This window comes from Echeneis naucrates, chromosome 12 (genome assembly GCF_900963305.1).
Source record: "Echeneis naucrates chromosome 12, fEcheNa1.1, whole genome shotgun sequence".
Taxonomy (NCBI): Eukaryota; Metazoa; Chordata; class Actinopteri; order Carangiformes; family Echeneidae; genus Echeneis; species Echeneis naucrates.
This window is the reverse complement of record NC_042522.1, coordinates 6,395,902-6,415,885: the sequence shown is the minus strand read 5'-3', so window position 1 is coordinate 6,415,885 and position 19,984 is coordinate 6,395,902. Positions and strand designations below refer to the sequence as shown.

General features: G+C 43.2%; 1 protein-coding gene across 1 annotated transcript; it reads right to left on the bottom strand.

Annotated features, from left to right (window-relative positions):
• Window positions 1-689: 689 nt before the first annotated feature.
• On the bottom strand, window positions 690-19,556 carry LOC115052454 (chondroitin sulfate proteoglycan 4-like). Its single transcript, XM_029516561.1, has 22 exons — window positions 19,337-19,556; window positions 17,016-17,179; window positions 15,226-16,326; window positions 14,051-14,461; window positions 13,831-13,952; window positions 13,610-13,718; window positions 12,038-13,366; window positions 11,373-11,465; window positions 10,669-11,166; window positions 10,242-10,376; window positions 9,805-9,990; window positions 9,504-9,686; window positions 9,075-9,251; window positions 8,736-8,934; window positions 8,443-8,574; window positions 8,006-8,181; window positions 7,702-7,897; window positions 7,089-7,260; window positions 6,553-6,934; window positions 6,196-6,348; window positions 5,323-5,904; window positions 690-2,606 (listed from the first exon to the last, which is right to left on the bottom strand). The coding sequence occupies exons 1-22, from the start codon at window positions 19,419-19,421 to the stop codon at window positions 1,494-1,496; spliced, it is 7,698 nt and encodes a 2,565-aa protein (XP_029372421.1). The 5' UTR covers window positions 19,422-19,556; the 3' UTR covers window positions 690-1,493.
• Between the last annotated feature and the right edge of the window lie 428 nt (window positions 19,557-19,984).

The window sequence follows — 19,984 nt, the reverse complement described above, 5'->3', positions numbered from 1 at the left end:
GTGGATTTTTTAAGTTATCGTATATGATGAGTGAGACAGCAAGGCCTTTTATTTATAGCTCCTCAGAGCCTCAGGGCTACTCAAAAAAAAAAGAAAAAAGAGATAATCTGCCACTTTTACTACAGAAAAATCCACCACAAACTACTGGCAGCATTTTTCCTTCTTGTTTTATAACTTCCAAAGTTCAAATTGTTATATTCAAAGGTTATGAGACAATTTAGCTAAAAACTGTTCACGACAGCCATGACAATGCCAATCTCTCCTCGTGCAATAACATTAAGTTTGAGTTCTAGTATCATAATAGTCTGCAATCTAAAAGAGCTTAATTTTTGTTATTTACAGGAAAATGTCAGTTCATTTCATAGACTTCTTCGTTCAGTGGGTCGAAAATACTCTAAAAAGGATTGGCATTGTGTCACCAGCACAGTTTTCTATAGACAAGCATGTTATCACTTGTTTTTTCCTGCAGAGGCGGCAGCAGTTCAATCCCTGATATCTGACACCAGAGTCCACAGACTGCAGGTCAGGTTACTGCAGCCACAGGGCCTGCATTATATCAACGTCCCTCTTTCTTCTCTCCTCTTTGTTTGTTGCATGGCTCAGCTGGCTGGGCCATGCGTTTATGTGTTAAAGCTGAAGATACACAAGCCTTTAAGAAATATCTTTTATTAAAAATAAAATTTTCACAGTGCAAGGCATAAAAAGGGTTCAAAGAGTCAATCCAGAACTGAGAAGGCTACCTACAGCTTTACATTACATCAGCCCGCAGCCATGAGCTGTAACGAAATTAGACAAAGAAAATGGAAAAGTGCAGAATACTGAATGACACTGGCAAATGAAATATTATAAAAACGGTTTGGTCTTTGAAGCTTAATGAAGCTTTAACAAACATGGCATTAACAAACAGCTAACGTCTACCAGCTGACATACAAGGTTCTGAAGAAGTACCACATCACTGTTTAACAATTTGTCGGTTGAGACATTTAACAGCTATGCTATTAGTTCACATTTGATCTAACTCAGCTACATCAATTTACAGTAACTGCGGTAAACCTCAGTCTATATTTTACTTCTTTATTATACTATGTTCATCACCAGTTAGAACTAGTGTTTTGACAAATCACTACAAGGCTAAAGTTAAAAAATGTATTTCTGTATGAAGGAGCTAATGGTGGTCATATTTTATTCCATTACAGTAAATTCTGAAGAGTCTGCAGAGTCTGAAAACCTTGAAATGAACAGAAGCCTGTAACATTTCACCTCCTACATATCTGGCTAACGTCTTACAGATGAAACTCTTCAAAGATGTGCTCGGTTGGAGTTGGGTCAGGGGAATGACTTAACTTAATTGCTTCTACAAATGTGCACATTTTTGCTGTCTTTTATGCAAAGTGCACAGCAGATGTACCTCACAGAGAGTAGACATGAGCCATTTACAGCCTTGACGCTAAAAAAACACCTCTAAGGCACATTTTTTCTTTGAATGACTTCCATCAAACCCAGTAGTGGTTGTGTTTAAGAGTTGTAGTCGGGGATCTAGATTCCACAGAAGTCTTGAATCCTGCAGTAACAGCAAGCAGCGCATTACCACATGTTACATTATCTCCTTCATTATTATTAAGGCCTGTAATGTTCTCATTGCCACCTGCTCCATCAGCTTCAAATGGCCCCCAGAAGGTCATCCCAGGAGCCAGACTCCTCCTCCTGGGACTCTGGGGTATGCGAGGGGAGGTAGGGCAGCTTGCAGGCTCAAGGGGGGTGACTACCACAGATGGCATTGCCACGCTCCGCTCTGGCCGGCCAAGGTAAGGGCTGCCCTCAGTGGGTAACGGCACCGCAGCGAGCTCCTGGATGAGCCGCAGGCGAGCCTTCTCCTTGCGGTGGCGGAATACCAGAATTAAAATCATGAGAATGATGATGAGGAGCAAACAGGCCAGCAGCGGAAGGATAATGAGGAGGGGGTCCGAAGCGGGACGTGGAAGGACCTCCACGTGAACCGGGTGCGTGTCAGGAGGGTGTGCCGGACCGTTTTTATCTACGGTAGGAGTGTGGGGTTGTGAAGCGTGGTTGTGAGCTCCTCCAGCCCCCTCTGCACCTCCACCTGATCTTCCTCCATGGTTCCCATCGCGCGTGTGGTTCCCCCAGCGGTTGTGAGGCCTGACCCTGGACTGTGTCCTGTTGTGGTTTTTATTTGGCAAGATGTGGGGATGCAAAATCTCTTCGACCCTGTTTTGTGTCATGGATCCGCCTCGTCCGCCTCCTTTTCCTCCCCCAGCAGTTGTCCTGTTATGTGCCGGCAGACGGGTTGCACCACTGGCTTTTTTTCCAGCACTGAGACTATGATGCATCTGGTGGTGGGGTAAGATGGTGAAGTGAAGCTCAGCCTTTGCTGGCTGGACCTGTCCAGCCCTCACCAGGAAGATGAAAGAGTCGTTGAGGGGTTGGGCGGGGGTGTGACCTCGAGCCTTTGTGTGTGCTGATTTGTTACCACTGAGCTGGTTGTCGCCATCACTGAGAGTCTCCTCAATGGCGACTCGGCCTTGAACCACATCTCTGAATGTAAACGACTTCAGGACCTCTGACGCTCGGTTGGGATCATAGGTTATCTACACTCACAGACACACACACGCACCAGCAGCAGAGGAGAGAGTGAAACAAAATTAAATTGTAAGAGTGTTTAACCCTCCTATTATCCTTGGGGTCAATTTGACCCCAATCAATGTTTATCATTCAAAAAACAATAGTTGGCTTTTTTTTTTTTTGCTCCATATTTCATGACTTTTCCTAATTTGATGGGGACAACTGATTAAGCGTAAAATTATCATGATAATATTTTTTCAATGTGCTGAACGCATATTCCACGCATCGGTGTTCCTCTGGGGTCAATTTGACCCCAAGCTGTTTTAGCTGCGTAAAACTTGTCTGTCTGTGTGTGTGACCTAACATCCCCACACCTGCAGGTGCAGAGTTGATACTTTTGAGTTGATACATAATGGGGGGAAACTTTCCCGCTCTGGGGGGGGAGACTTTCCCGCTCTGTGGAGGGGGGGGGAACTTTCCCGCTCTGTGGAGGGCGGGGTATTCCTGCAAGGACATTGGTAGTTCATGCAAAATAAGGGAGGAGCAAACATATAAAAGCTTGCATTGCAGCCCTCTATCCACATCATTCTTCTTTGTGCTCTGTGTACACTGCAATCTGCACGCTCTCTCATTTGAAAATGTCTTCTGGGAAAAGGTTTACTGTCAATGACGTTTTGGAACAGCTCTTTGACAGTGAAAGTGACATAGAGGAGAATGTTTCTGAGACAGAGGATTGTGTTGAGGAGGACCCTGATTTTGAGGCATTCTCATCTGATGAGAATGAGAGTGTTGACCCTCCTGTTGCTTCTCAACCACCAGCAGACACGATCCTTTCCAAAAATGGAAAGATAATATGGTCCCTTTCCCCACTTAGACAGCAAGGTAGACTTAGCGCTACTAATATTATCAAAATGGTTCCAGGCCCCACCAGATATGCAATCAGCCATGTTGAAGACATCAAGTCATCATTAGAGCTCTTCATAACACCATCGATTGAGAATATTGTACTTGGGATGACAAATTTAGAGGGGAAGCGTGTGTATGGGGACAGTTGGAAAGACTTGGATGTAGTCGACTTGGAAGCCTACATTGGCTTGCTCATTTTGGCGGGAGTTTATAAATCAAAAGGTGAAGCAACAGCAAGCCTTTGGAATGCTGAGACTGGAAGGGCAATATTTCCAGCCACCATGTCTCTGAAGACATTCCAAGTTTTGTCCCATGTCATACGCTTTGATGACAAACAAACAAGGCACGGCCGACGCGAACGTGACAAACTTGCGGCAATAAGGGATGTGTGGGACAAGTGGGTGCAGCGTTTACCCCTGCTTTACAATCCAGGCCCCCACGTGACTGTCGATGAGTGCTTGGTTGCGTTTCGTGGGCGCTGTCCATTCCGACAATATATGCCAAGCAAACCTGCCAAATATGGCATCAAAATATGGGCAGCATGTGATGCACAGTCCAGCTTTGCATGGAATATGCAGGTTTACACAGGCAAATCTCCTGGCGAAGCACCGGAAAAAAATCAGGGCACAAGGGTTGTGCTTGATATGGCTGAAGGACTGCATGGGCATAATATTACATGTGATAATTTTTTCACATCTTATGCCCTGGGTGAGGAACTGCTGAAAAGGAAGGTAACGATGTTGGGGACAGTGAGAAAAAATAAACCAGAGCTTCCCTCTGAACTTCTTGCTGTCAAGAACAGGAAGGTAACATCTTCAGTGTTTGCCTTCACTGATAAAGCAACTGTGGTCTCATATTGCCCCAAGAAAGGGAAAAATGTCCTGCTGCTTAGCACCATGCACAAAGATGATGCCCTGAGCAGCAGAGAAGACAAAAAACCACAAATGGTGCTGGACTACAATGAGACAAAGGGAGGGGTGGACAACCTGGACAAGGTCACAGCCACATACAGCTGTCGACGCATGACTGCCCGTTGGCCCCTTGTCATCTTATGCTTATCAACATCAGTCAATATGGTTCATTCTGTGAGAGTCATGAATGTGCACCCCAAATTAGAAAAGATTTGGATGAAAGATTTTCAAGATACACTAACTCTAAAACTGAAAGTTTGACCTGATGGTGGCGCTACAGGGAAGGTCATATCATCACCAAAACCAATAGGATTCATACTCTTGTGGTCATTAATGTTGTCAGTAAATTTGAGAAGATTTGTATGAAAAGTTTTCAAGATAAATTAATTCTAATTTAAAAGTTTTGCCTGATGGTGGCGCTAGAGGGCAGGTAAACTCACTGATAGGTTTCATTATCAAGGGGTTATTTATGTATTCAACAAATAAACAAAGTGCCTGACACAAAAACTTGGTCAACAATTTTCTGTAAATCATTTTCTGGAGGCAAATATACCTGGGGTCAAATTGACCCCAAGGGTAAAATGTGTTAGTAATATTTGAGGATAATACGAGGGTTAAGTCACAAACCTGGATCAGCTTGTCTGCTGATGGGTTAACTGTGGAAGTGACCTCCAATGGGGCTAAATGCCTTATAACATCACCAGTGTGAGACACTTCCACCCCTACTGTACCACTTGGTGACGATGGATGTTGTCAGATTTCAAACTTTCACCTGCAGAAATCAGTTGACCATTGACTTTGCAGCCTGGGATTCAGTGTAATGTTACTGTGGTGTGACTGAATACACAGAATAATTCCATATTGCGTTCAAATGAAGGTATACAACACCAGCATGCTCCTTTAAACTTTATCAAAACAGTTTTACCTTGACCAGCTTTCCATGTTTTGGTGGAGACAAAACCTCAAAGACTGGATCAGCTCGGGTTATTCTGGCCAGCTCAGAGGCATCGATCATGGCTTTCCCCAGTTTCACAGCAATACCACTGGGCACCCTGACTGGCTCCCTCAGGTAGACCAGAGGCCGCACGGTTACCTTTACTGTCTGCGCTGTAACATTTCCATAGTCAATGCCGGGCGAGGAGGCCGACACAAAGATTTGAAAGCTGTCCTCTGATTCACTGAGATCAGTCATGTGATAGACAACTCGACCAGAATGCAGGTCCTCGTGGCTGAAGGTCATGACTTCTTGGTCATTGATGGCGATGCGTCCATGGCGTGGGTGTGTGGTGACAGCGTAGGTGATGTTGGCCTGGCTGCGACCATTGGTCCGAGCTGCCAGCTGGGAAGTTGTCAGGACCACAGCGCTCCTGCCTTGAACCAGTGACAGGCCGGTGTTGTTCACAATGGAGATAGAGGGTTTAATCACCTCCAGGCTAAACAGTTTGTAGAGCGGGCGATGATAACCATCAGTCACATTGAAGTAGAAAACGCCTGTCAAGGGCTCACCCTGACGGAAGAAACACAGATATCAGAATGTTTACATATCTCAAGATGGTTTAATATTATATCTGTCAATTGATTTCCATGCCCTTGGAACTCCAATGACTAAACGCCAAGAAAAATAAATGTAAGAATCTATGATTTGATGGAAATTAAGATAAATTAAGATATATTCATGCCTTTTTTTCTGAGTTGTGCTGTCAAAGCCCATATGTTTCCCTTCGGTAAAGGCAATATTGCTGATCTCTTTTCAAGCAGAATAATTTGATCCTGTAGACTGAGCTGTGTCACTCTGTACCTGCTGTATAAAGTGAAGACGGCCATGGTTGACATCATACTGGGTGAAAGAGGTCACAGGCTCCGGTCTCTCCCCCAGAGTCAGGTAGCCGTTGTTGGGCTTACTGATTACAAGGTAGTGTAGCTCCTCTGGAGGAGTGTCGTGATCCTCCACCTGGACATGTAGATACCCAGACATTATATTTTATAAGACTGTTTTATCTGAAAATGTTCATATACAGTTAGCACAGATTCTGAAATACTGTTGCTGCTTCAATCTAGCTTTAGTTAGTCAACATATTCATTTTCAAAACTATTATTACTACTCTCCCATTACTGTAGTGTAACAATGCCTACCAACATGACTTTGCCTGCTCACCTGCAGATAGTCAGGGCCAAGCACCACCCTCTCTCCAACCACCACCTTCATGCTCGGGGCTCTGCTCCTGATGAGTGGTGGCTGATCATTAACGGGTGTCACTGTGATGTTGAACATCTCCGTCACTGCCAGGTTGTCTTCCATTCTGCGATCAGAAACCGCATCCAGTGATGAGAGGGAGGGTGGCGTGGCTGAATAGAGACGGGAAAAGGAGGAGGACGAGGAATCAGAGGAAAAGGCAGACAGGGAAGAGGGGGAGGAGAGAGCCAGAGGAGCCACCCTGGCTTGGAAGGTGAAGCTGTCTCTTGTCGTCTCAGAGTCGTCGTGGATGTACATGATGCCAAATTTATTCAGGACGATCTGGGAGAAATCTGGATGATCTCTGGTAAGAATAAAAAAGATAAAAGGCATTAGTTTAAATCGATTATCCAAACAGTTACATTTCCAAAGGGATCATTCTTTTGTAGTTGCTTTTCATATAATATTGGCTATTATGCTGCTAACATAAATTATATATTGAGAAATCAGGCCATCACCTGGTGAGATTATGTCCTCGGATGGACAGAGCCCCATGACGTGGCAGAGAAAGCACACGGTACAGGATGTGATGGTCTTTCCGATGGGGCTCTGGAACTTTCCCCAGGAGATTGGAGGCGTCTAGTTTAGAACCGTCAATTGTAACCCTGCCTCCCTCTGCCACCACAGCCCCTGATTGTTAGAAAATATGTATATTATTCCTAATAAAATACAAACTACACTCAGTGTAAACATGGCTTGCCACATTTCACTTGATTGCACCAGGGCAATCTGGGAAGGCAAAACAGTTGCAATTATTAAAAGTTAACATAATTCTGTCAGTCAAACACATAAGGAAGTGACTAATCTTTTTTTTTCTTTTTTCCTAATACATGTTCTTAAGTAATGAAAGTAAGAAAAGATAAAATAATTTTCATCAGCCTTTGAAAACAGATCGTCAAATGTTTCTCTCTTGCATCTCAAGGCATCTGTTGAAACCTTTTCAAAAAATGTATCGTCAATGTTAATAGGACATCAAGACCCACTGTCACCAAAACTAAGGAAAACCACAAATAAATCAAAATATCACGTACTTGCACCATATGTCCCATTTTAGATTGAGTGTAAAAGTACCTGCATTGTTGAGTAGTCTGGTCTTGTGTTGAGGGTTGTCATGATGTTCGTTGGCCTGGTAGGAAATTAAGATGCTAAAGGTGTGTGGGTGAAGGAAAGCAGGAGGGGAGGAAACAGTGAAAGAGAAATAATCCGCAGCAGACCATCCCACTGACTCTGGCTTGTTCTGATCGTACAGGATAACTCCATCATTCACCTGAGAGACAATGACATGAAGGAATCTGAGCCTTTGTTGACTAGATAGACAAAAGTACCACCTCATGTTGCATTGTGTGCATATGTACACTGTATATGAGCCTCCTACCATGTTTTGAGTGAATGCAGAAATGATTTGTGTAGAGTTGTCAGGCATACGCCGAACCAGGCGACCAAGTTTAGGAGGAGCGCTCACTGTAAACAACACAGAGTGGTTTCTTCTGATATCGCTGACATCGTTGGTGACCACCTGAAGCTCCTGCTCAGAGATCGGTGTCACAGAGCCTGTAAAGAAAGCAAAGACACAGCAAGAGGAGGGAGTGACTTTCCCTGAATAATTGGGACCGAGAGGGTAGTGAAATGAATGAAATCCTAAGAAGCATTTTACAACATGACATCCTTCACAAATGATTTACTAAACTTCAGCTTTATGCAGTTTTAAACTGAGTTTCAGCAAAAAATAAGACATTTGTTCCACTGACTACCATTATAATGCTGCAGGACTTTAAAGAGGATGCTTTATTGTGGCTGAGTGAGCTGCTGTACCTGGATAAACCTCCAGTGGGTGGTTTTTCTGCAGAGTGAGGACCAAAGAGTGGGCAGTTGTGCTAAAGATTTGACGTGGGGCAAAGTTGACGCCGTCGTTCACCTGGAAGTGAAAGCCACCCGACAACGCACCTATCCGAAAACAGAAAAGGTCAAGTCAACCTTAAATTTTTCTTTTAATTATTCTGGGCTTTTCTTCTTCTTTTTTTTTTTATATCACAGAGGTTCATAAAAATGACAGTTCTGCACCAAACATGCCAGTAAGCACGGTGCTCAGCTTCTGCTTTGCTCACCACTGTGCACAAACACCAGCTGTCCACTTTGAATGTGATTCTGTGTGAAGTTCAGGATGTGTCTGGAAGGGGCACTCTTCAGAGCTAGGTGGCCATTGCTGGGCGGCGTGACAATGAACTCCAGTGCCTCAGATGGAGAGTCAGAGTCCTCAGCACTGAGATCACCTGTACTGATTTCTGTCACTGAACCAGCCCACATCTGACAAAAACAAGATAGGCAGGAGGAAAGGACATTACATTTGGCCATTAAACGGAGACATATTTCACATATATATTTGGTTTGTTTGCTTGTTTGCTTTTTGTCATTGCAGAGAGTTCAGAGCTCCCTTCACCTCCCACCTTCAGACCTCGGTTGGTGGCTACAACAGGAGTTTCATCATTGACCGGTGTGACACTGATGTGGACTGTGCAGGGCAAACTGTGTTTCCTGATTTCAGTCTGATTGGCCACAATGGTGAAGTTATCGCTCTGTGTGTCGCTGCCGTCATGGATGTAAGAGATATATTCATGTTCCACCTGGAAACAAACAAAGGATGAAGGAGATTGACATAAAGTTTGATTCTCCTTTGGTTTCAGAGCTGCGCGTTTCTGGTTTAATCTGAAGAAAAGTCCATTATACTGAATTCTACATAGTGTAGGTTCCTTCCTTTGAAATTTGTGAAACACTTGTGAAAATGTAAGGAGATGAACACTACTCAATGCAAAACATCTAACATTTCACTCTGCGTGCTGTATATGGTTTCCATATCAAGTATATTTCTGTCAAACCTCAGTGTGTGTGAAAGCAGTGATGGGCATCCCTGGTATCCTGCTGTGCTCCAAGTGCCCATGCCGCGGTGGAATGATGACTTGATACAGGAAGTTCATGTCTGCAAAGTGGTGATTGGCGACCTTGATGATGTCACAGGTCAACGGCAGGGATGCCCCCTCATCAAGGGTCAAGTCAGACACCTGCAGAAAACGGCATCAGAAGACAGGCAGGTTGGCTGATAGATCAATTTATTTTATTTTCATGCAATTAAGGGCATTTATTCTAAGTTCACCCAAGATTTAGAAACTGGTGCTGTACCTGTAGCGGCAGCAGGATGGGAATGATATCAATCTCCAGCCTGATAGGTCCGACCTTTGTGACCCCATTGGTAGCCTCTAACAGAACAGAGTCGTTGGTGCTTCCTGTGGTCTGCTGAAAGTAGACGATCAATCCCTGGTTCAGGTCGTCCTGCGTAAAGGAAGCTGTCTGCTGCTTTCCAATGCCCTGCAGAAACCAAACAAGTGGAAAGCCCATTAAATAGGTTGAAATAACTGAGAAAGAGACAGAGAGAAAGAGATTAATATGAAAAGTTATCATTTAAAACACTCGAGGGAACTCTGCACTCTCAGAATTTCCTCAGAGCATTTTAGTGTCTTGACATTGTGGCAGTCTGTGCTTTAATTCACCTTGTTTCATTCATCAACAAAATGAAAGTGCTCCAATGAATCCTCACTTAGCTGGAAAGTTGGCTGTACCTGATAGAGGTGCTGCTCTTCTCCATTGTAGTTCTGCTGCTTCCCGAAAGGGGAGAACCTCTGAAGAACACCCAGCGTGGGAGGACTCTGAACAGTAAAGACGATCTCTGCTGGTTGACTGTCTTCATGGACAACCTGCGGTGAAGAAGACATGAATACACATTTGCAAATATTTTGGAAACAGTGTCAGGTTTAGGGATGACTCAGAATGTCAGTATGTACTGAAAAAGATGCAAAGGACAAACCCTGCATACAAAATGATGACAACAGCAACAAGCTATAGAATATCACGCAACTAAGCAAATAAACATTACAATTAACAACATTGATACTTCTGATGAGAAATAAAACGGATCTAAAAACTGAGTTTCGACCGGTTTCAACCTGTTTAAGTCATTTTTAGATTACGTGTTTTTTGCTGACTTGCCTCTAAATGTTCCCTGCTTATGGAGACATTACGTCCTTCCTCCACCACCACTGGACGGTTATTTATGACTGTTGGCGGCCTCTGATGGCTCTCCAGGTAGATTTTTATTGTTACTCCAATGTCCAGATGCACTTCCCTCCTCCCTCTGTTCAGCTGTCCTTCTGTACTCTTCTCCCTCGCCCTTGCTGTCACATTCAGCACATCTGACAATTCATGGCTGCCATCATGATGGTACTCCAGCCGCCCAGCAACCAGATCCCACTGGGTGAATATTGAAATTGCTCCTGCTTTTTTCATCTTGTCACAATCTCCACCATTGAAGCAGAGCACGCCGTGTTTAGGCGGTTGGAAGACCTCATATGTCACTTCCTGTGGGTCTCTTATGTCAAGGTTGCTGAACACGCTGAGGTTAGCAGAGGTCAGCATGGTTATTCCATCTCGCTGGACCATGAGGCCTGTGTTATTCTCCACTTGCAAGTAAGGATCCTGGGCCATCACCTGGAACAGCCAGTGGCACAATAGAGACATAATTATAACATCAACCATCAACAGTTTTTCTCTTGTCCCTGATTTCATTTTAAATATTTTCTTTTTTACCTGTAACTGTTGAGAATTTGTCACACGGCTAACTGGCATGTGACGCTAAGGGACCTTTACCAGAAAAACATGAATAGATACATCATATCTGTAGACATTATAATCACCTCCAGCAGTGTGGAAACATAATGTTTGCCGTCTGTCACAAAAAGCACAAAACGGCCAAAACTCACTCCTCTGTGGACAAACAACACCTTTTTCTAAGGGAAGAGAAGAAAAGCGAGGACAAGGGAGTTAAAAGCATCAACAGGGTAAAATATGAATACATTTAACAAAAAAAGTATCATTCAGTATTATTATTCATCAATTCTTATACATAAACAGTAATACAGGTAAGATGAAAGTATGAAAGAAATGCATTCCTATGCAATAAACTCCTTTTCATTACACAAATAAATGGAAAAGCTTACTACAGGGACAGTAACTTTGTCACAATGCAAAAACAATGCATTTCATTATCAGACAAAATTCTAAATAGCCAAATACTTAACATTTAATTATGTATAATAAAAATAAAAATGAATGCAGTAAAGCAAATATTTGTAGTAATGTGCATTGTAACCCACTTTTTTTAACCACAATGAAAGCATTTTAAATCTTCCACAATGTAGAGGTCAAAATTGAGATTTTGTACAATAAATGCTTTTAAGGATTGACTTTCCGAAAATATCTAACCTATCACTCTTCTTATGGGACACAAAAAGGGATCAATTAATGATTTTAAACATGCATGCTGATCTGGACGATGGATCTTCAGATAAACTGTGCTAACCTGTTCAAGGTCCCGCTGTGTGAACTCATACAACTTGTGACTTCGATCACTGGCCAACACCAACTCTCCCATGGGAATGCCCCGACGTGTGTACACCAACCAACTGTCGTCAAAGTCTGAATCATCGTCCCGGTATTGAAGGTCATTCAACGTCACCAGCCTCTGGCCTTCACGGGCCACATGGAAAACTTTATCAACAACCCTGACGGGTCTCTGATCATTGACAAGATTTACAGAGATATTAAAGGTGTGTTCGACTGGGTTTCTGTCCTCTGTCTTGCTGGTGTGTTTATGTGGTTTATAAACCATGATTTGAAATGTAAAAGAATCCTGTTTGGTCTCGCTGTCATCGTGAACATACATAATCCGTTCTTCCATGATATCCTGATTTGTGAAGATTCGGATGTTGTCATTAATGGACGTTGAGTTGGATAGGTTGATCTTTCTTATCTGCCCGTGTCTGGGGCTCACCGTGATAATGTACTGGACCTCCCTATTACTTGCCGTGTGAGTGAACAGGATGTCTTTGGTAACGACTCTCCTCCCTCCTTCTACGACGGAGAGGCCTTTGTTTACGATGGAGAAGGATGTTGACTCACTTTTGATGATGATTCTGAAGTCGTAACTTGTGGAAATGCCGTGTGTTGAAAAGACCTGAAATCTCACTGAGTCTCTTGTGTCATCTTGTAGCCTGTTGAGCAGCTCGTACTTCAGGAAACCGTCTGTAATATTCTTCTGGCTAAAGGTCGAGTTATTTTGTAGAACTTTGTTGTCAAGTAATAGCTGGCCTTTCTTCGGTACAGTACGCAGCCTGAAAAAGAGGTCACTCTCATTGAGTCTGATGCCTTTTGAAACCACATGGAGGTGCTCAGGGGTGACTACAGCAGACTGAACACCATTCAGTTCCATCTTGCTTCGTGTGACTTTGAAGTGGATCCAGCGAACCATAATAGGGAAGATAGCCTCTTCAGTAGACAGGGAGCCAATGCTGATTTTACATTTGAACTCATCGGTGACATTGCTCTGAGTCTGGAGGCCATGGTATGTGCTGAGGTATCGGATCCGTTCTTTCTCCAAAAGTTTCTGAGAGAATGAGGTCGTAAGCTTCCATTCACCACTTGAGTGCAACCGCTGGAGCTCACCATATCGCGGTGACTCTGTCAAGTCGTATCGGATTTCCACTGCCTGATCAGCCACGTTTACTTGGACTGCGAGATGACTGGTGGTAATGATGGTGGCCTCGCCTTGATTCACTTCCAGTCCTGTGTTATTCACCAGTTTATGTTGAAGGGTGACTGCTATGATCCTCAAAACTACTGTGTTGCTTATCTGTCAAAGGAAGAGGGGATAAGGAAACAAAAAAAGGATGAGGGCATGAAGCTAGTGAAGTTGGAAAAGTGAGAAAAACGTAGAAGAAACTGAGCAAATGCAGAAAAATAAGAAAAATGGAAGTCAAACAAAAAACTGCATATTTTCACTAATTAAGGCTTTGTCACATTTTCCCTGCTATAACACACACAGTGGCAAGTCTTTATTTGCGCATGCCGTCTAGGGAAAGCTAACATGACTTGCCTTCTGTCCATCGCTGACCCGAAGTGGCAGTCGTGAGGTGGAGACCCCGGTGTGGACAAAGCTGATCTTACCCTCCTCCAGATCATGTAGGGAGAACAAGTTAATGGCCCTGGAAGATAGATGGAACCCTGTTAGCCTTATTCTTACATAAATACACAGAGCCACTTTCCCATTAAATCTCAAAGATAGGCGTTAAGAGGACCACAAGCCCTGGCAACAACCTGCCGGGGTAATCCTGGTGCTCCAGGTGTCCAGCGTCCGTGTTGAGGTTACCAAGGGAGCTGAACACCAGCTCTACAGGACTGCTGTCAGGGTCTGACACTCTCAGCACGTCTGTTGTCAGCTGGGGACGTTGTGGATGAATTAGCACAGTATTTCCATGTTTCTTATTATGAAGTGAACGTAAATATTCACACCAAGCAGCCATTTCACTGTGTCTACCTGTCGTTTGGACTTCTCCAGCATGGTAAAAAGGTTTCCCTCTGGGAGGCTGAGCACAGGTGCATCATTAACAGGAGTGATGCTGATATCAAAACGGTGAAGACGGTTGCTCTTCAGAAACACAGGAAGCTCCTTTTTATTGCTGGAGAACGCCGAAAACATGAAGAAGTCACGCTCATCTTCTGAGCCACTGTGAACGTACATCACTCGTCCCTGCCATAGGTCAAGCATACTGAAAGTCTGGTCCTCCTCCTCGGTTCCTATGGTAATAGTTTTTTCCAGCCCTTCATCAACCAGCCCAACAGGGTCTGGTCTAAGGTCCAGTTTGAGCTGGCCATGAACAGGCTGCTCTGCAATGCGGAACATTAGTTGGGAAGGATGGATGCCGAGTTTTCGAAAATCCAGATTCACCTGGAAGGAGGGCAAACAGGAACAGAGTTATACTACATGGATGAAAAAAAGTTGAAAAATGACTGACACTCAAATACCATTTACAATTCTTGTTTTCATCGAAGGAAGAAAAAACACTTAGAAAAATATCCTGAGGACGAATTACGTAAATACACTTTTCACACATTATCATTTGGTCCTGTTCAGTTTTGTTAATTCTGATATCAGCTGCAAGAGAGTGAAGCGCACCAATACCTCATTGGCAACTCAGACTGAAAGCCCTGTCCCTTCTTTTGGGAAAGGAATGTCTGTTTTAAAGTAAAGTACAGATGGGTTAGGGTTGTGCTTTCAAGGCAGGAGAACGCTGACTCTGACACTTTATAGATACTTTGGTTTTAAGGTATGGAGAAACTAAACAAACATGAGGGGTTGAGGTCAGATTAAAATTGGGTTAGTGGTGTATTTTCTCCCTCTTGTGGCAGAAAACAAAACAAGAAAACGTGAACACCTGAAAAGTGTCCTGGCAACAATAATGTTTATGTAGATTGTTGCTTTTGGGGGAGAAGAAGTGTTTTTTTTTTTTTCCTCTCTCTCTCTTTCTGCAAGCTTTGCAGCTGCATTTTGGTATAAGCTTTTTTTTTTTTTCTTTAGAAAAAAAAAAGGACTGGCTTGTTTTCACAAACATCCTGGTGGGGAAAAAAAACTCTTTCAGGGCTTTTGTAGAAACCTGTTAAATAATAAGTGAAAACTAAAATAAGAAGCCAGTGGAAGATAACAAGTCCTACCTTAATGTGTTTGGGCTCCAGTGGTGCCCGACCTCCTTCTGCCACCTCCAGTGTTCTCAGTGTTAAAAAGTTAGGGTTCTTATTATCGCTAATTGGTTGTGCGGTGACAACATGAACCTCAGAAGGAGCTGTTGGGCTGGAGGTTGTGACCCTCATGGGGGCTTGGCCCATCTTACAGCCTACAGTGATGTCCTTGGTGATGGCAGCATGATGCAGGCCTGTTCTTTGAGTGTTCACCCTAATTTTTCCAAGGCAACCTTTGAAGGAACCTCCTCCTCCAGACGAAGCAGAATACAGTCCTGCCCGCCGGGCCTCGCCTAGAGCTTCTTTGTTCAGCCCTCCCAGGAAGAGAGGCCCTTTGAACTGTATGACCTGGAGCTCCAGACTCAAGTCAGCCTTGATTAATTCCTTGTCTACCTTCAGTTGGATGCTGTGGGGCAGCAGGCGCAGCTGGATGGGATACCAGGTGTAATTGCTGTGAACGTGTGTTAGAGAACGCAGCTCAATTTTATTCCCCTCTCCATTTCCTATTGTCGCCACCAGGTAACCATCTATGATCTCTATGGCAACAAACTCTCCCTGATTGCCAGAACTGTAAAGAATAATGCCATCTTCTTCTCTTGCAGAGGGATGAAGTTCACATTCAAACACTCCCTCCTGCGGCACCTCCCATGGGGGGAGTGTGATAAAGGCTTTGGAGCTGAAAAAGCTGACCGGATCTTCCTCTGTAGCAGAAAACTGTGGACTACAGCCCAGTGAAACCTCATGGACGCTCTTGTACCCAGAATATGGCCTTAGGCTGGAGAGTAGGTTATGCTCATTGAATACAATTTCATCCACACAACCTCTAAACCCTGTGGAGATGTTGACAAGGTATAAACGGTCCAGGCCAGCTGCTCCGCCAACAAAGAGTCCATCCTCCACTCTGAGTTCCAGATCTGGTCCTGGCATACGGAGGCTGGTGTGAGAGTTTCGATCCACAGTCATGTTGACATCATGCCGGTCATGGGTCAACTCCAATGAGTGCCACCCCAGGTCACTCAGGTGGATGCCCTTTTCTGAGCGCAGTGACCGTTCCCCTGAACCCAGGTCCAGACGGACCTAAGGGATGAAGGAGGAGACAAAGAGGCAACAAGTGAGGAAAGGAGGGATGAAATTAAATCCCACCTTATTTCTGCTTCCATGCTCAAACTATAATTTGTAAGAGAGGACAAGAAAAACAAAACATAAATAAGTAGACATGCTAATTACATTACATGGTAATTATCACCCAGGTGCACATCTGAGTTGTTGCTTAAGATTAAAGAATTAGTCCACACAGAAAAGTATCATCAGTGGGCCTTGTCTCGTAGTTAGAGCTTTCATTAAACCAACGTGGTCTTTTCTCTTGACTTGGTCATGAAGGAACTTGTCCTGATATGCAGCCAATGCCAAAGGGTTTTTTTTTTTCTTCTCTGTCTCTTTGCAAGGAATCTGACACCAAACTGTGCGTTGTGTCTTTTTTTTTTTTTAAGACTCTCTGCAGGATAATAAATGCCAATGTATGGGAGTTAAAATGAGAGAATAAGAGACTAATATTTCCTCTTGTTTTGAACGTATGAAGCATCTTTACGCTAGCGTCTTTTGAAAATCATAGCAGTGGAATCCAAAGGGTGTTTCTATTGTCAGTGCATAGGCTAGTACCTTTATTGTTGTCCTTTAAAATCTATTTAATTATATGTCAAATTTAGCACCTGTGTCTTGCTTCCTGGATTTCTTTGCCCCGACCTAACAGATGTGCTATACCTTACCTGCAGACGTCCAGAGATCAGCTCCACCACCAAGAAGTCTCTATTTCCTGCCGCCAAAAACAGCAGCCCTGTCTGACTGGAGGTTCGAAACCGAACATGGAGCAAGGTCTGAACAGAAGCCTCCACTGTCCGCAGGTGGATGTAGCCATCTCCATAGAAGGACACTGCGACATGGAAAAAGGTGATGAGAAAATGAGGTCAGCTTCAGAAGGTTTTGCTTTCTTCTTTATCCTCATCAATCTTCCAGATTATTGTGAGGCAAAGAGACATATTGCAAATTTGAGCCGTGTTTGCACAATTTATTCCATTAACATTCATCTCCGTTCTCAACTTCATTTGATTCAAAAGTATCTACAACTACTGAAGCAAACACATTAACACAAAGTCCATCCGATTAATCTGCATTGACTGTTTTGTCGATATGGTGTCTATGCTGCACTTTACACTTGTTATCTGAATTCAATTAATGACAACTAATGCATTCTCGAGTGGGACATTGTGACGTGTTTGGATGCTGCACAGATTTCACAGCTGACCCAGATGGTGCAGAATGAACTAGATGTACATACATTTGTCAATGGCTGTGCTGCTCTGCAAGAACAAATCAAATCCCGACATCAGTAGTTGGACACTGATTTGCGCATTTCATTCATTACATGGCACCAATAACGTTGTACCTTCATTCCAGGCTACCACAGTATATTTTCATCAATACGTTGAAATATTATCACAATGTGATTGCATCTAGTTTTCAGGGCAGTGTACTACCACCCGTTTTGATGAATGAAACGATGGTAAAGCTTTTTGATTGATTTGACCTACGACACAGCACTGGAGCGCACGGTCAAAATGTTCATTCATTGAACAAAGTGTGTGTGTCTGTGTGGGGGTGTGCTGGGGATGGGTGACACTGAAAGCTCTCTAAAAAGAAACAGTGCATCCGTGTGGACTCGCAGTGAGAACAAACTAAAGCATTTAAATAATAGGAATATGAAATACTGACCAATAGTACTAAAAACACCTGGATCATCATGTCTTATTCTGTCCCACTTACTGTGCTCATATTTACAGATTCAGATACAGATTTAATTTGCAAGTAAGCTGTTCTCATTTGTTTTTTGTTTCTGGAAGAAGAATCAATCAGAGCCCATTAAGATTACATCTTAAATTCCAAGTCATTTCCAAGTTGTTGCTAAAATCCGGAGTTCATAACCACTGATGCCAGCTCACAAAATCTCCAAACACACAATTTAAAGGCAAAGACTCTCCTGTGTTTTCAGCTGGTGGCTTAAAGAGCTAATCATAATCCTTTTATTACCTCCAGTGTTGAAGGTCTTTATTGGAGGCAGGTCTTTATTTTTTGACTCTGTTTGAGTCAGAGATAAAGTAGGTGGTCATAGTATCTTATTACAAAGCCTCATTTTGAGTTGCAAGACATTCTATGAAGCTTTCTACACCATAATTACACTCAAGCCAATAAATGTCCTCCCTTCTTACCAAACAGGTCAATCAGCCTATTTAGTTTGTAATTTTTTTGGATTATCTGTTTTGACAAATCTATAGAATAAGGGATGTTGGAAAAATGACAAACATAAAAACAGTTTTCATTTATTATTTTACTGCATTTAACTCTCATTTGTTGAAATGCATCGCCTGCAAAAAGTAAAGATGATTATCAAGGAAATTATTAGGTGTTAACAGACTGGTTCAAAAGAAAGGTACGCAGTCAGCAGACTGGCCCAGCATGCCATTCTGCATAAAGCCTATAAGTCCACTGTCAGGGTAACCCATGTCTGTCCATCCATATCTAATCTGTCCCTATGATAGCTGTGAACACTGGATTATTAATAATCTTCCTACAGTCACAGACACACCTATGGATGCAGGTCTCTTATGTAGTCTGGTGAACAGGTGTGAGGACAATATAGAAACTCTATCTGAGGCAATGCTGATAGCTGACAAAAAGTTTCCTGTTGAACTAAACAGTGAACAGTCAAGGACGAGATCAGGCATCAGGTCAGGTAATCATGCCCCTGCAAATGCAAGCGTCCAACCAGAAATATAATCCAGTATCCACCAACGTGCTGCCATATGTCTGCAGGCAATATTAGACTGGATTAGGAATGTGCTTCAGTACAACTAAAGCTTGTGTGTGAATATTAAATATGAATTTATATAGATGAATAACAACAGATGAAACTTTTTTCACACACTTATATTGTGAAAGCCTTTTTGCACTTACACTATAGCAGTGCGAGTAAGAAATTCTACATTTGATAGTTTGGAGGAGGTGAGATTTTCTCTCCTCTGCAGCACCTTACCTCCATAAACTTGTCCTGTGGAAATCAGCAGCAGCACAAACAGATCAGCCACAAAACGCCCCATTGTTTGTTTGGCCTTTATCATCCAACTTGCAACTTCAGTTGAGAGCTACATCTGGCAGCCTGACTACACCAGCCATTGTCCTAATTGGAGAGCACTGGGCCTGCATGTTATTTCCACCACTGACAACTTCTATGCAGCCTCTACACGCTTTGTGGGCTTTGGATTACAGCCTAAAAGAAAAAAGAAAAAAAATCTACCTGTGCTTGTGTTCTGAGCTGAGTGAGGTGGAGCTCCACCCTCCGATCCTCCCCTCAGCCCTCTCAGAGAGAAGAGCTGTCTTTTGTGTTGGTAAGTGCCAAACATCAACACATGGGGGAGATGTCACAGCACAAACAGAGACAGCGAGGAAGAGACAACAACATTTACAAGGGCTTAATAATCACTGTAGCTGGATATTTGGTCTTATACTGTTGAAGAATTGCCACTCGCGGCATATTCTGTCTCTGTGTGAGTTTTCCTCCCTGGAAATATCAGAAATTAACAGCTCTGACAAAACTACAACACTGTGTGTTGCCACTTATACTCTGCAATGTTATTACAACTATGTAACTATTTTCTTGAAGCCAAGTATGTCAGTACTCATG

Bases quoted from the DNA above. Each gene is read 5' to 3' on its own strand.
- LOC115052454 (XM_029516561.1), bottom strand. From the start codon at position 19,421: ATGATAAAGGCCAAACAAACAATGGGGCGTTTTGTGGCTGATCTGTTT. The intron at 8,182-8,442 runs GTACAGCAGCTC...CTTTCTTTACAG, and splicing joins CCCACTGGAGGTTTATCCAG to GCTCTGTGACACCGATCTCT. The intron at 6,935-7,088 runs GTGATGGCCTGA...TATTCTTACCAG, and splicing joins CGAGGACATAATCTCACCAG to AGATCATCCAGATTTCTCCC.